General features: G+C 40.9%; 2 protein-coding genes across 6 annotated transcripts in view; one reads left to right on the top strand and one right to left on the bottom strand.

The window, feature by feature from the left end:
- The window catches only part of LOC125900157 (uncharacterized), a 251,790-nt gene that overhangs the window by 128,826 nt on the left and 110,409 nt on the right, over window positions 1–12,555 (bottom strand). The gene's annotated exons all lie outside the window — the stretch shown is intronic.
- The window catches only part of vps13c (vacuolar protein sorting 13 homolog C), a 124,632-nt gene that overhangs the window by 106,895 nt on the left and 5,182 nt on the right, over window positions 1–12,555 (top strand). For all 4 annotated transcript variants that reach the window (XM_049594805.1, XM_049594821.1, XM_049594799.1 and 1 more), the window contains 2 exons: window positions 4,942–5,056; window positions 10,841–10,932. In XM_049594805.1, the coding sequence (XP_049450762.1) occupies window positions 4,942–5,056; window positions 10,841–10,932 (207 nt within the window). The remainder of the gene's footprint in view (window positions 1–4,941; window positions 5,057–10,840; window positions 10,933–12,555) is intronic.

Here is a 12,555-nt window from a genome sequence, read left to right on the forward strand (position 1 = left end):
GTTTAACACGATAACTCAGAGAAACACTAACAGCTGCAGTCTGTTTATTTGACTGTTTGTTTGTTTGGGAACTCAAAGATTTGAATCACAGAGAAAAAAAACATGTTTAATGATATTTGTAAATAATACAAAACACAAACACCTCTGAGAAGGAACTCATTAATGTAACTGCGAAAATTTAATAAGTACGTCTGAAAAACATAAACAAATAAACACAGTAACATACAGGTAAATAAACACAGTTACACACAGGTAAATAAACACAGTATAAATAAAAGTTAGTATGTGAAAGTTATTGAATTAAAAGAAGATATTTGGAAATACTGTCAAGCACCTGAAAATGAATGTAATGAGATGAGATCAGGGCCCTATTTCAGGATTAGGCTGTACAAACTCTGAGCCTAATCCTGATGACCTGAGGGGTATTCCAGAAAGCGGGTTTAAAAACTCAGAGTAAGTTAACCCTGAGATGAGGGAAACTCTGGGTTTTCAGTTCCAGACAGAGAGGTAACTGAAACTCTGAGTCAGTCACCATAGTAACAGACTCTGTGAACATAACCTGCTCGCTGACAGGTTTTCTTCAATAAACCCTGAGTTTCTCTCTGTCTCCTCCCTCTTACACGCTGTTTCATTTCCTCATTCATTCAGTCCGTGTCAAAGCTTGTATCGAAGCGCATTCATTAGCGGAGATTTACCGTCTGTCACAGTCTAAATCCTGCTGGATATTAGTTTGTTACTCAGGACTGTCTGAAGTTACTGAATTTATGCACATCAGTCATTTCTTTGGACATCAGCTTTTGTCTTTACATTCAAATATTACACAGCGAGAATTCACCCTCAGCTCAGAATCAAACCTCTGTCCTTTTTATATTTATTATTTTTATAACACTGTGCACAAGGATCAGACTGTCAGTCTGTCAGAGCAGCTCCCACATGTTTATTGCACATAATGTGTAGGTCTAATTATTTAAATGTTAAAATGGGTATGAAGCTTTAGACACGTAGTATCAGTGACTAATGATCTCTATCAGTGATGTCACTGGTCGCACTGATGGAACATAACTCCTATAGCCTAATATTGGGGATTATATGTTCATATTTCTGAGTGAGCAATGGTGCAGCATTTCACTGTCTTTACATTTACTACATTTGTAGCTGAAATAAAGTCACTGAATGCTGTTGAGTCAAGATACAAATAGATGTGCAACATTTTCAAATCTACTGTATTTTAACCTCAACGTCTTTTCAGGTGCAAATCACCAAACATATTATTACTGGGTCAGACTGTGAGTTTACAGTCATGTCTTTATGTCTTTGATCTATAGCCTAGCCTATATGTTTGAAATCTTCTGCCTCCTGTGTTTTTCCCCATCAGATTAAATCTGAACAAATATATTATGATATATTATTAATATAATGTAATGTATCTACAGCCTGATACACAGTCAGATTCCACCACTTTATCTTCATTAAGGAAATGTAAGTCTGATAAATGATGAATAAACTTTTTTATTAACTTTATGGTTAACTTATTGACACTTTCCTCGCTCTGACTCAGGCTCTTCTTTTAAAGATAAACATGCACCGTCTGCTACACATGCATTAATATCTCTACATCTCTGAAAACTCTGAGTCTGTTAACCCTGAAACGAAGGAAACTCTGGGTTTTCCGTTTCAGAAAGGGAGGTAACTTAACCCAGAGAAAGTGGAGTAACTCCAGCCCATTTCAGAAAGAGAGGTAACTGAAGCTCGGTGTCAGTTACTATGGCAACTGATTCTGTGAACCTAACCTGGTCGGGAGCAGGTTTTCTTCAGTGAACCTCGAGTTTCTAGCTGTCTCCTCCCTCTTACGCCACACACGCAATGTGATTCATTCATTCATTCATTCATTCATTTGTTTAGTGTTGCGCGGGTTTCAGTGAGTTTGATCATCTGTCCTTAAGGTAAAATTGGATCCTAAAGTGTGTTCTAGCTCTAAATCTGTTTTTTTGACCATGGCATTTTATGATATTTTTAGGCCATACTATCTTTTTTTGTTTGTTTGTTTTTTTGTATTTTTAGGCCTTTTTTTTATTTATTTTATGCCATAACATTCAATTACATTTTTTATGATGCTTTTATGGCCTATTATACTATGATATTTTTATGCTAATCTGTAGCCTACTTTGACTTTTTTATATATATATATATTTTTGCCACACTATGTAATGGGATTTTTTTAATGATATTTTTATGCCCTACTATACTGTGACATATTTTGTGATATATTTATGCCATGGGGATAATGCACACTGAAACAGCCGCTGAATGACATTTACTGGTAAACATGATAAAGAGGCACCCCGACTATTATGCTGAAGTCTAACCTGTTTGAACGATGTTTTTATATTTAATCTTGAGCTGCTTCCACGCTCTTTTTTCGCCGGTGGGATTGCATCTAAGTGAACTAAATTTTAGCTTGAACACCATTCCACCTGTTTGCATCTGTAGCCTAATATTATTGTGATTGCATAAATGTATAAAATAAATTTTAACTTACGCATTGACTCGAGCAGTAATTTTCTCCCATGCCGACTCCTGTTCCTTCGCTGCTGCAGCCATGTTCCTCTTCTTCCTGAAAACAGCTTCAAATTCGCCGTATGAGCGCATTAAAATATCCAACTCCAGAGGAGTAAAAAATGCAGACCTTTTCTTGTCGCTTGTTGCCATGGTGAATTGTAGTATCGGAGCTCCATTGATGATGGCTTTTTAAAGTTGTGGTGCACGCGCTTAACTCAGAGTGAACAAACTCTGTGTTGATTGAACCGATTGAAATCACCTGTTCTGAAACCCATAACCCAGAGTTTCCCTTCTCAGAGTTACTCAACTCAGAGTTCAGGGTTAGGCTCAGACTTTGTTGAACCTCCTTTCTGAAACGGACCCCAGGTTAACTGAGCCTGAGCTGAGAGACTCTGAGGTTTCGGTTCGAGAACAACTGATCAGCATAAGTTCAATCAACTCTGAGTATGTTCAGCCTGAAAGAGGCGCGTTCACGGCGAGCACTGAAAGACATCATCAGTGGAGTGCAGATAACGTGATATTCAGTGGCCGAATGCAGAAAGCCTGTTTCATCACAGCTGAGTCGGAGATTTTAATGACCGCGAAATGAAAAAAAATAAACACTAACATGTTAGCTTCAGCTAAACAGTGTGAGGTGTGATGGGAACAAACTGCAGAGAGTGTTAGTAGGTAATGTAAAGTGATAGTGATAAAGTGATAAAGTGATGTGATATATAAAAAATAGTGCGCTTGACTGCCATGACATGTCAGCTTCATTAAAATCATAGCTGCAAATTAAAGCAACAATAGATGTAAAAACAATACAGAGACAATACATCTGTAACCAGTTCCCTTTTCCTTTTCCAATTTCTCGTTTTATTTAATGGAAGTGATCAATGGTAGTGCATTTGTCCTTTAAACTCAATTTAAAAAAAAAAAAAAAAAAAAGCTAACAAAATAAAAGACGCCTGGTACATTTGTTACAGGCCAATCAGTTTGTAGAACAAGTTTGTAGAACAGTTTTGAACAGTTAGAACAAGAGGCTGCACTGCAACGTGCAAATCACTCCTTCTCGTGGCTGCCTGCATTTTCCCTGTCCTCACGGCTGCAGCTTGCACTCTCTTCATCTACTGCTTCATCGCCACTGCTGTACACAATTTAAAAACTACAACACCAATAATTCATGTACGAACTGCTGCAGCCGATGTGCAGCTGGCAGGAGCTGCAGGACGACTCAACCACCATGATCAATTTTTAATGTTTTATCAGCCAATAACTACTCCAGACTCTGCTCTGGTGTAATGTTCAGGACAATTAGGGCAGGATTCAGGATTCGGGACAACTGCTTGGATTTCGGGACTGTCCCAAATTTTTCGGGACGTCTGGTCACCCTATGTTACACAGAAAACTGCCCCTGCCGAAGAATCAAAGGGCAATGTATAAAACCCGCTAGCCAGCAGGTTTGCTTCACGGAGTAAGTTGCCATAGTAACTGACCCAGGGTTTCGCTGAGCTGGCTTTCTGAAATGGAAAACTCAGAGTTTCATCTCAGGCTCAACATAGTCAGAGTTTTCACTAATCCTGCTTTCTGAAATAGGGCCCAGATCAGATCAGATTAGATCAGATCAAAAAGTCTTTATTGTCCTGGGCGTCAGTTTTCTTCACCACAGTATTCATCACAACTAAATCACACAACACAAACATCATAAAACAATAAATAAACATAAATAACAAACAACTGATTTATAAATATTACTAAACACTTTAATGACATATATATTTTATAATATCTGTGTTTACAATTAACACTGATACATTAAGTTTGCACAGTTTCTGTGGTTAAATATTAATGTCTTTTTATATTATAATTTTACGGCTATGACGTCATCGTTGACCAATCAAACGTGATCGTTTAATGATCTGAAACAAAACAAAAACATTTTAACATCAATATTTTAGTAAACGTGTCGTCGCTTCGACAACCTGCTTCTGTTCCTGTAACACTTCACAGCTGCCTCAGTGATCTTCATCCTCCTCCATCTGTCATGTGACATCAGTCAGTTCATGATAACCTGTTAAACGTTGCTGTTTCATGCTGTCACTGTAGAGGTCATGAAAGGTGAGAATCCCACCTAACAGACGACTCTAGCAGCATCGTGTGCACTGAACATGAACCTTTCACAGGTTCGATCCCCAGAAACACACTTGTATTATCAGCCTGTAATAAAACGTCTCCACCTGAATCCTGACGAGCCAATCAACTGGCGTCTTCCTGTTTCAGCTAGATGATGTCATTAATATTTCTGTAAATACATGTGATGGTCAGGTTCACAACAATTTCTGGTGAATAAATCGTTCACAGGCAAAGGTCAGCTGAAAACTGTGTTTGTGTCTGTGATGTCAGAGTGGCGGAGTCAACGGAGGAAGTGACCAAACTGAGGCCGGTGCGTCTGATCAGGGAGGATGGGATCATCCGACCGTATGACCTGACGGAGTCGCAAGGTTTCGACCTTTTTCAGGTTCGATCATTTTGCATCTTTCACTTTGTACGACACAACGTATTCAGGGGACACAGGTGTCTTCAGGGGTCACAGGACACAGGTGTCGGCAGGGGACACAGGTGTCGTCAGGGGACACAGGTGTCTCTAGTGGACACAGGTGTCTTCAGTGGACACAGGACACAGGTGTCTTCAGGGGACACAGGTGTCTCTAGTGGACACAAGTGTCTTCAGGGGACACAGGTGTCTTCAGAGGACACAGGTGTGCTCTGTGTCACTCAGCTTAAGTCAGGTGTTTGTCTAAACAACAACAACTGTGACTCAGGAAACAATGCAGAGGTCAAAAACATCAACAGGATCAGTTCATGATGTCATCGTCTCTGTAAACTTTATTTACACTTTTTAATACACTGGTGTTCAGTCAGAGACCACACACACACACACCTGCACTGATGGGTACAGTAGTCAGGTACAGTAGTCGGGTAAGGTTGGGTACAGTAGTCAGGTACAGTAGTCGGGTAAGGTTGGGTACAGTAGTCGGGTACAGTAGTCAGGTAGCCAGGTACAGTAGTTAGGTAAAGTAGCTGGGTACAGTACTCGGGAACAGTAGTCAGGTCTGGGTACTGTAGCTAGGTCCAGTAGTCAGGTACAGTAGTCTGGAACAGTAGTCAGGTGCAGTAGTCGGGTACACTAGTCGGGAACAGTAGTCAGGTGTGGGAACAGTAGTCAGGTCTGGGTACAGTAGTCAGATCTGGGTACAGTAGTCAGGTACAGTAGTCGGGTACGGTAGTCGGGTACAGTAGTCAGGTCTGGGTACAGTAGTCAGGTACAGTAGTCGGGTACAGTAGTCAGGTCTGGGTACAGGTAGTCAGGTACTAGTGTTGTCACGGTACCAAAATTGGGACCCACGGTACGATACCAGTGAAAGTATCACTGTTCTGAGTAGTATCACAATACCACAGAAGAAATGAGGCAGATGTGCCTTTTGTCATTTATGAAAAGATAAATCACTTTTCTATAATACATCAATGATATTTCAATGGAATAAATTACTTATTGACTTATTCATACTTCAAAAACAGCATCAATAAGTGATTAACATAGGGGGGATCAACATACAATAAATAAATAAAATAAAAATCAACTAGCCACCCTCCTCCCCTGACAAGTAAAGAACAGTCCCTTCATAAGAACAGTCCCTAAAGTGCGGTGAGGTTTGTGGGCTGTTACCTGCCACACACAGAGAAATGTGAACAACTTGTCTCTCCTCTGACACGTCAGATACCTGTGTGCCGCCATGGCTCGGTTGTTCAGGTACTTGTGACACAATTTCCAAGAGGAAATTATTGGACCTGGAGCCTGGCTCCTCAGGCGCTGGTAAGCAATTATCTTACGATGGCCATAGCGCTCCGCCGTATTCCTGTCTGTGACCCCCGTTCAACCCACAACCGGCAGGATTCGCCTTTCGTTTCTGCTGCTTGTTGAAATCTGTACTCGCACAGCGTGCTCCTGAAAGATTTCTTTTGCTTGCACAAAACTATTTTTAGTCGCAAATGCGAGTAAAATGCTTGCACTGTAGAGCTCTGTGGAAAACAAATCACTGTAGTATATATAAACAAATCTAGCCTACAAGTAAAAAGAAAAAAATAACTTTCACTGCTTAAAGATACTCAATAGCTCAGCTAATACCTGAAATGTCACTGGAAACAAACCACTGCAGCAGCATATTGAGTGCCAGGTGGCCAGCGCGCGCCGTTATTGGATGGCGCATGGACACTCACCCTCTTGCGATTGGACTTTGAACTTATCCTACAGTAGTGGTACTGTGAGATACCGTAGTACTACGGTACTCCAACATTATGGTATCATATGTACCGTGGTGTTTAAGTACCGCGGTCTACTGTTGGTACCAGTATACTGTGCAACACTATCAGGTACAATAGTGAGGTGCAGTAGCTGGGTACAGTAGTCAAGTGCATTAGTCGGGTACAGTAGTCAGGTACAGTAGTCGGGTACAGTAGTCAGGTCTGGGTATAGTTGTCAGGTACAGTAGTTGGGTACAGTAGTCAGATACAGTAGTCAGGTCTGGGTATAGTAGTCAGCTACAGTAGTCGGGTACAGTAGTCAGGTACAGTAGCTGGGTACAGTAATCAGGTCTGGGTATAGTAGTCAGGTACAGTAGTCGGGTACAGTAGTCAGGTCTGGGTATAGTAGTCAGGTACAGTGGTCGGGTACAGTAGTCAGGTCTGGGTATAGTAGTCAGGTACAGTAGCTGGGTATAGTAGTCAGGTCTGGGTATAGTAGTCAGGTACAGTAGTCAGGTACAGTAGTTAGGTCTTGGTACAGTAGTCAGGTCTGGGTATAGTAGTCAGGTACAGTGGTCGGGTACAGTAGTCAGGTCTGGGTATAGTAGTCAGGTACAGTAGTTGGGTACAGCAGTCAGGTCAGGGTATAGTAGTCAGGTACAGTAGTCGGGTACAGTAGTTAGGTCTTGGTACAGTAGTCAGGTCTGGGTATAGTAGTCAGCTACAGTAGTTGGGTACAGCAGTCAGGTCTGGGTATAGTAGTCAGGTACAGTAGTCGGGTACAGTAGTTAGGTCTTGGTACAGTAGTCAGGTCTGGGTATAGTAGTCAGGTACAGTAGTCGGGTACAGTAGTTAGGTCTTGGTACAGTAGTCAGGTCTGGGTATAGTAGTCAGCTACAGTAGTTGGGTACAGTAGCTTATTACAGTAGTCAGGTCAGGGTATAGTAGTCAGGTACAGTAGTTGGGTACAGCAGTCAGGTCAGGGTATAGTAGTCAGGTACAGTAGTCGGGTACAGTAGTTAGGTCTTGGTACAGTAGTCAGGTCTGGGTATAGTAGTCAGCTACAGTAGTTGGATACAGTAGTCAGGTCTGGGTATAGTAGTCAGCTACAGTAGTCGGATACAGTAGTCAGGTCTGGGTATAGTAGTCAGGTACAGTAGTCGGGTACAGCAGTCAGGTCAGGGTATAGTAGTCGGGTACAGTAGTTAGGTCTTGGTACAGTAGTCAGGTCTGGGTATAGTAGTCAGCTACAGTAGTTGGGTACAGTAGCTTATTACAGTAGTCAGGTCTGGGTATAGTAGTCAGCTACAGTAGTTGGATACAGTAGTCAGGTCTGGGTATAGTAGTCAGCTACAGTAGTCGGGTACAGTAGTCAGGTCTGGGTATAGAAGTCAGGTACAGTAGTTGGATACAGTAGCCAGGTCTGGGTATAGTAGTCAGGTACAGTAGTTGGGTACAGTAGTTAGGTCTGGGTACAGTAGTCGGGTATAATAGTCAGGTACAGTAGTTGGGTACAGTAGTTAGGTCTGGGTACAGTAGTCGGGTACAGTAGCTTAGTACAGTAGTCAGGTCTGGGTATAGTAGTCAGCTACAGTAGTTGGATACAGTAGTCAGGTCTGGGTATAGTAGTCAGCTACAGTAGTTGGATACAGTAGTCAGGTCTGGGTATAGTAGTCAAGTACAGTAGTCGGGTACAGTAGTTAGGTCTGGGTACAGTAGTCAGGTCTGGGTATAGTAGTCAGCTACAGTAGTCAGCTACAGTAGCTGGGTACAGTAGCTTAGTACAGTAGTCAGGTCTGGGTATAGTAGTCAGCTACAGTAGTCGGATACAGTAGTCAGGTCTGGGTATAGTAGTCAGCTACAGTAGTCGGATACAGTAGTCAAGTCTGGGTATAGTAGTCAGCTACAGTAGTCGGGTACAATAGTCAAGTCTGGGTATAGTAGTCAGCTACAGTAGTCGGGTACAATAGTCAGGTCTGGGTATAGTAGTCAGCTACAGTAGTCGGATACAGTAGTCAAGTCTGGGTATAGTAGTCAGCTACAGTAGTCGGATACAGCAGTCTGGTGCAATAGTTGGTGTGTGCTGTTGTCATGATAAAAATCTAAAGGTGAGCCTGAGTGTCCATCTTTTCTTTTTCTGCTTTATCCTGCCTCTAACCAGTTTCTTCTTCTTCTCCTCTTCCTTCTTGTTATTGTTCTTCTTCTTCTTCTCCTCCTCATCCTTCTTCTTCTTCTTCTTCTTCTTCTTCTTCTTCTTCTCTTTCTCCTCCTCCTTCTTCCTGTGTTTGTGTCACATGCAGCCTGAGGAGGAATAAACAGGGTTTGGATGGATCAGCTTTAACATTAAGTGCTTTTAAAGACTTTAAACTTGATTCATTTTGTCTCAAATGTGTTTAATGATTTATTTTCTCCTTCTGTAAGCATTTTTCTTTCTACATTCATCTATAAATATCCTTTATTATATCTGAATCTGTAAATATCCTCAATTATATTTGAATCTGTAAATATCCTTCATTATATTGGAATATATAAAAATGATTCATTATACTTGAATCTCTGAATATTGTTCTTTCTACATTAATGTGTGAACATTAAAGTGCTGAGATCATTCAGGAGTCTTTGCATGTTTAAATTAATATCTTCTCTCATATCTTCAACATTTTGACGCTCAGCTCTCAGTTTTAATTTTTTTTGTAGAATAAACACTTCTGCTTTTTATTTCTGAAATCCTGAAGTAGTTTCTCTTTATAGCCATTTATAAACAACAGTTTGAAAAACTTTTTTTTTTTGGTGAAAACCTTTCATTATTAATTTATTTACATTTAAAAGAAGAAGCAATGGCAATTATTTTATTAGAAAGATGTGACATGTTTTCTCTTCAGTAGAACTTTGGTATATTTTTTAGCAGACTGTAGCATCTCCTCTGAATTCATTCTGAATGTGTACATGAACATATGATATTTAATATTTCTGTCTGTGATGAAGTCTTTGTATAATTCAGACTGAACTGATCGTTGGTGTCTCAGCATGACTTCTGACCTCTGACTCTGCTTCTGTTCAGCTTTACCTCTGTCTGTCTGTGTGTGTGTGTGTGTGTGTGTGTGTGTGTATGAGACAACGTCTGTAACGTGTGTGTTCAATAAAACTTAACCTTCATGTTTCCTCTGTAACCTGTTTTTATTCTTCAGTATCAGGAACGTTCAGGAGAACAAACTTTTTTGTCTCCTGAAAGTTTGACGGTTGAATAAGGAATCGTTCGGACAGAACTCGGCTCGGTCCAATAGAACCGATGATTCAGAACATCGGTATTTTTCATGTGACTTCAGTCGATCATCATTACGGAGTGCTGATCTAAATAACAAAGAACAGACGCTGTGTTGAGCGCTCGACCTCTGGAATCGTTGAATCAGTGACATTCAGTTCATGTTGAGTCGGACTGTTCAGTCCGCAGGACGATCCACAGAGGAATTATCTTTTACAGATGATTCTGAAGTCTGTCACTTGTCTCATAGAAAGGATAAATGAATCATTTCACTCTGAAAGTGAGACGTTCGTCACCCCAGTTTATTTATTTATCTCCAACGTCTTCTGTTGACATCACACGTGTTACTGTTTATTTGTTCTGATCAACGATCTCTGTTGGGACTTACCGAGGTTCTTTGAGTCACTGTTACCAGTTTTTAAATGAATCAATAATTAGTAGATTAAACGCTGATGAAGATGGTTACTGTGTATGGCGAACTGGTGAAGAAGACGAGACAAGATAAGACAGGAAGTTAGAGAGAGATAGATGAAGACAGACAGGATGGACGTGATGGGATATCGTCTCTGTATTAACTGTACAACCAGTCGCTCAGTAAAATGGGGGCGGAGCCATGATTGAAACTTCTTTACCTGTGTTCTAACACTCAAACTCAATCTGTGTGGTTCCACCACGGATCGAGTTTGAACAATACCAGAGACTGTAAAATAAAATCAGGAGTGTGTGTTTGTGTTTCAGCGCTCAGATATCAAACAGCTGGAAGGTGAAGTGTTCAGAGATCACTGTCAGTATCCTGGACACCGAAAGACCAACATCATCGTCACCAACAGGTACGAACTTCACTTAGTGAAGATCTATCTTCCGAAAGGTAGATCTTAAGAAGGGCAGTCTGAACCACTTGTAAGCTGTCCCTTAGTGATGCACTCCGTTCATCCTGTCACGGTTTGAGCTTTATTAGGCCAAAATTATGCTTTTTAAATGGACAGTTGCAGTATAGTTCACATCTAGACTCTTTACACACATTACATCCTTAGTTTAAAATTAACTTCATGAAAAATAATAATGAATACTGAATATTATGAATATATGGGTTTATTTATTTATTTATTCATTCATTCATTTATTTAATGGAGCTAACTAACTGAGGGTATGTTTTTTCTGACGAGGCTACAGGCTGTACCCTCCCACTATATACTGAATATCTGACAGATACTTGACTAATTGATCAAATTGAAGTCTAATGAGGCCGACGGGAAACTAATCAAGCGGGCGGCACCAGCTATAAAGGCAATCAAGCGTGTTGCCTCTGTTTGCTTCATTGTAGACGAGATTATGGCTGCGTTACAGCGTATCGTTGCGCTCAGTCAACTGAACCAAAGGCATCACCGTCCGCATAGCTATTTGGTTCATGTTAATCATTTTATAAGGACAAACTTCAGTCCACTTGATGTCCTCTCAGTCAGTGCCATCCTGTCCAAATACCGGCACACACAAACGCACATACACAAACACACACACACACACTCAGCAATGAAACGTGGATATGCTGCTGCTACAGGTGCCTCACAAACTGGCATTGAACTGCAATGAAGAGAGACGAACACATGCTGTTATAAATGTTTCAGTATCAAATGTATTATCGGTGAGCAGCGACCGCATTTCTCTGCTTTATCATTAGTCTCCTTGTTTAGAATGGGATGCACATGTAAGCTATTTTTTAATGTGATATGCTTCAGGTGTATCAGGATGGGGATTTTTCCTGAAACGGTGCCAAAACACTCAGCTGGACGGAAATTTAGTTTTAAAGCACTGCTTTTAAAAATACCCGTGTTTGTGTAGACTAGGCTTCAAATACATGAGCAGATGTTCTGTAAAAGGCACAGCCTCATTTATGATATAATTTTTGATGGAGATAAAATTATTGGCAATACTTTTTATATCACAGTGTCATTTATTTACCCTTACGTGAGATCAATTGATGCGTGCAGCATGGATAATACACTTTCACACGTGGTGAAGGGCAGACTTTAAACACGGTCACATCTCTTCTGTGATCAGTTGTCCTCTGTCCCATGATGAAGACTGTTGTTGTTGCTTTTATCTGTCCACGATGCGTTAGCTTGAGTCTGTCGACCACCTGTGTTTGTGCCTGGTTATTGGTGGAGGAACAGGAAAGTGCCTGAGTTGTGCCGATTGGTGGAGGTCTCCTCCCAGAAGTGACATCATGGCACTGTTGGTGGGGGCAGGGCTCTTTGGAGCTGTTGGCAGTTTGTGTGTTTGCTAATGAACCTTTGGACTGACATAAGAACCAATCAGAACAGTTCTTACTGCCAACCAACCAGAGAAACAACAGAGGAAGACAGTGGTGATGGATGACAGCATCATCAGGAAGAAGGAAAAATACCAGGGGCTGAAAGAGGAGCTAGAAAAGAAGTGGGGAGTAAAGGGAGTAA

The sequence above is a fragment of the Epinephelus fuscoguttatus genome, linkage group LG2 (assembly GCF_011397635.1).
Source record: "Epinephelus fuscoguttatus linkage group LG2, E.fuscoguttatus.final_Chr_v1".
NCBI lineage: Eukaryota > Metazoa > Chordata > Actinopteri > Perciformes > Serranidae > Epinephelus > Epinephelus fuscoguttatus.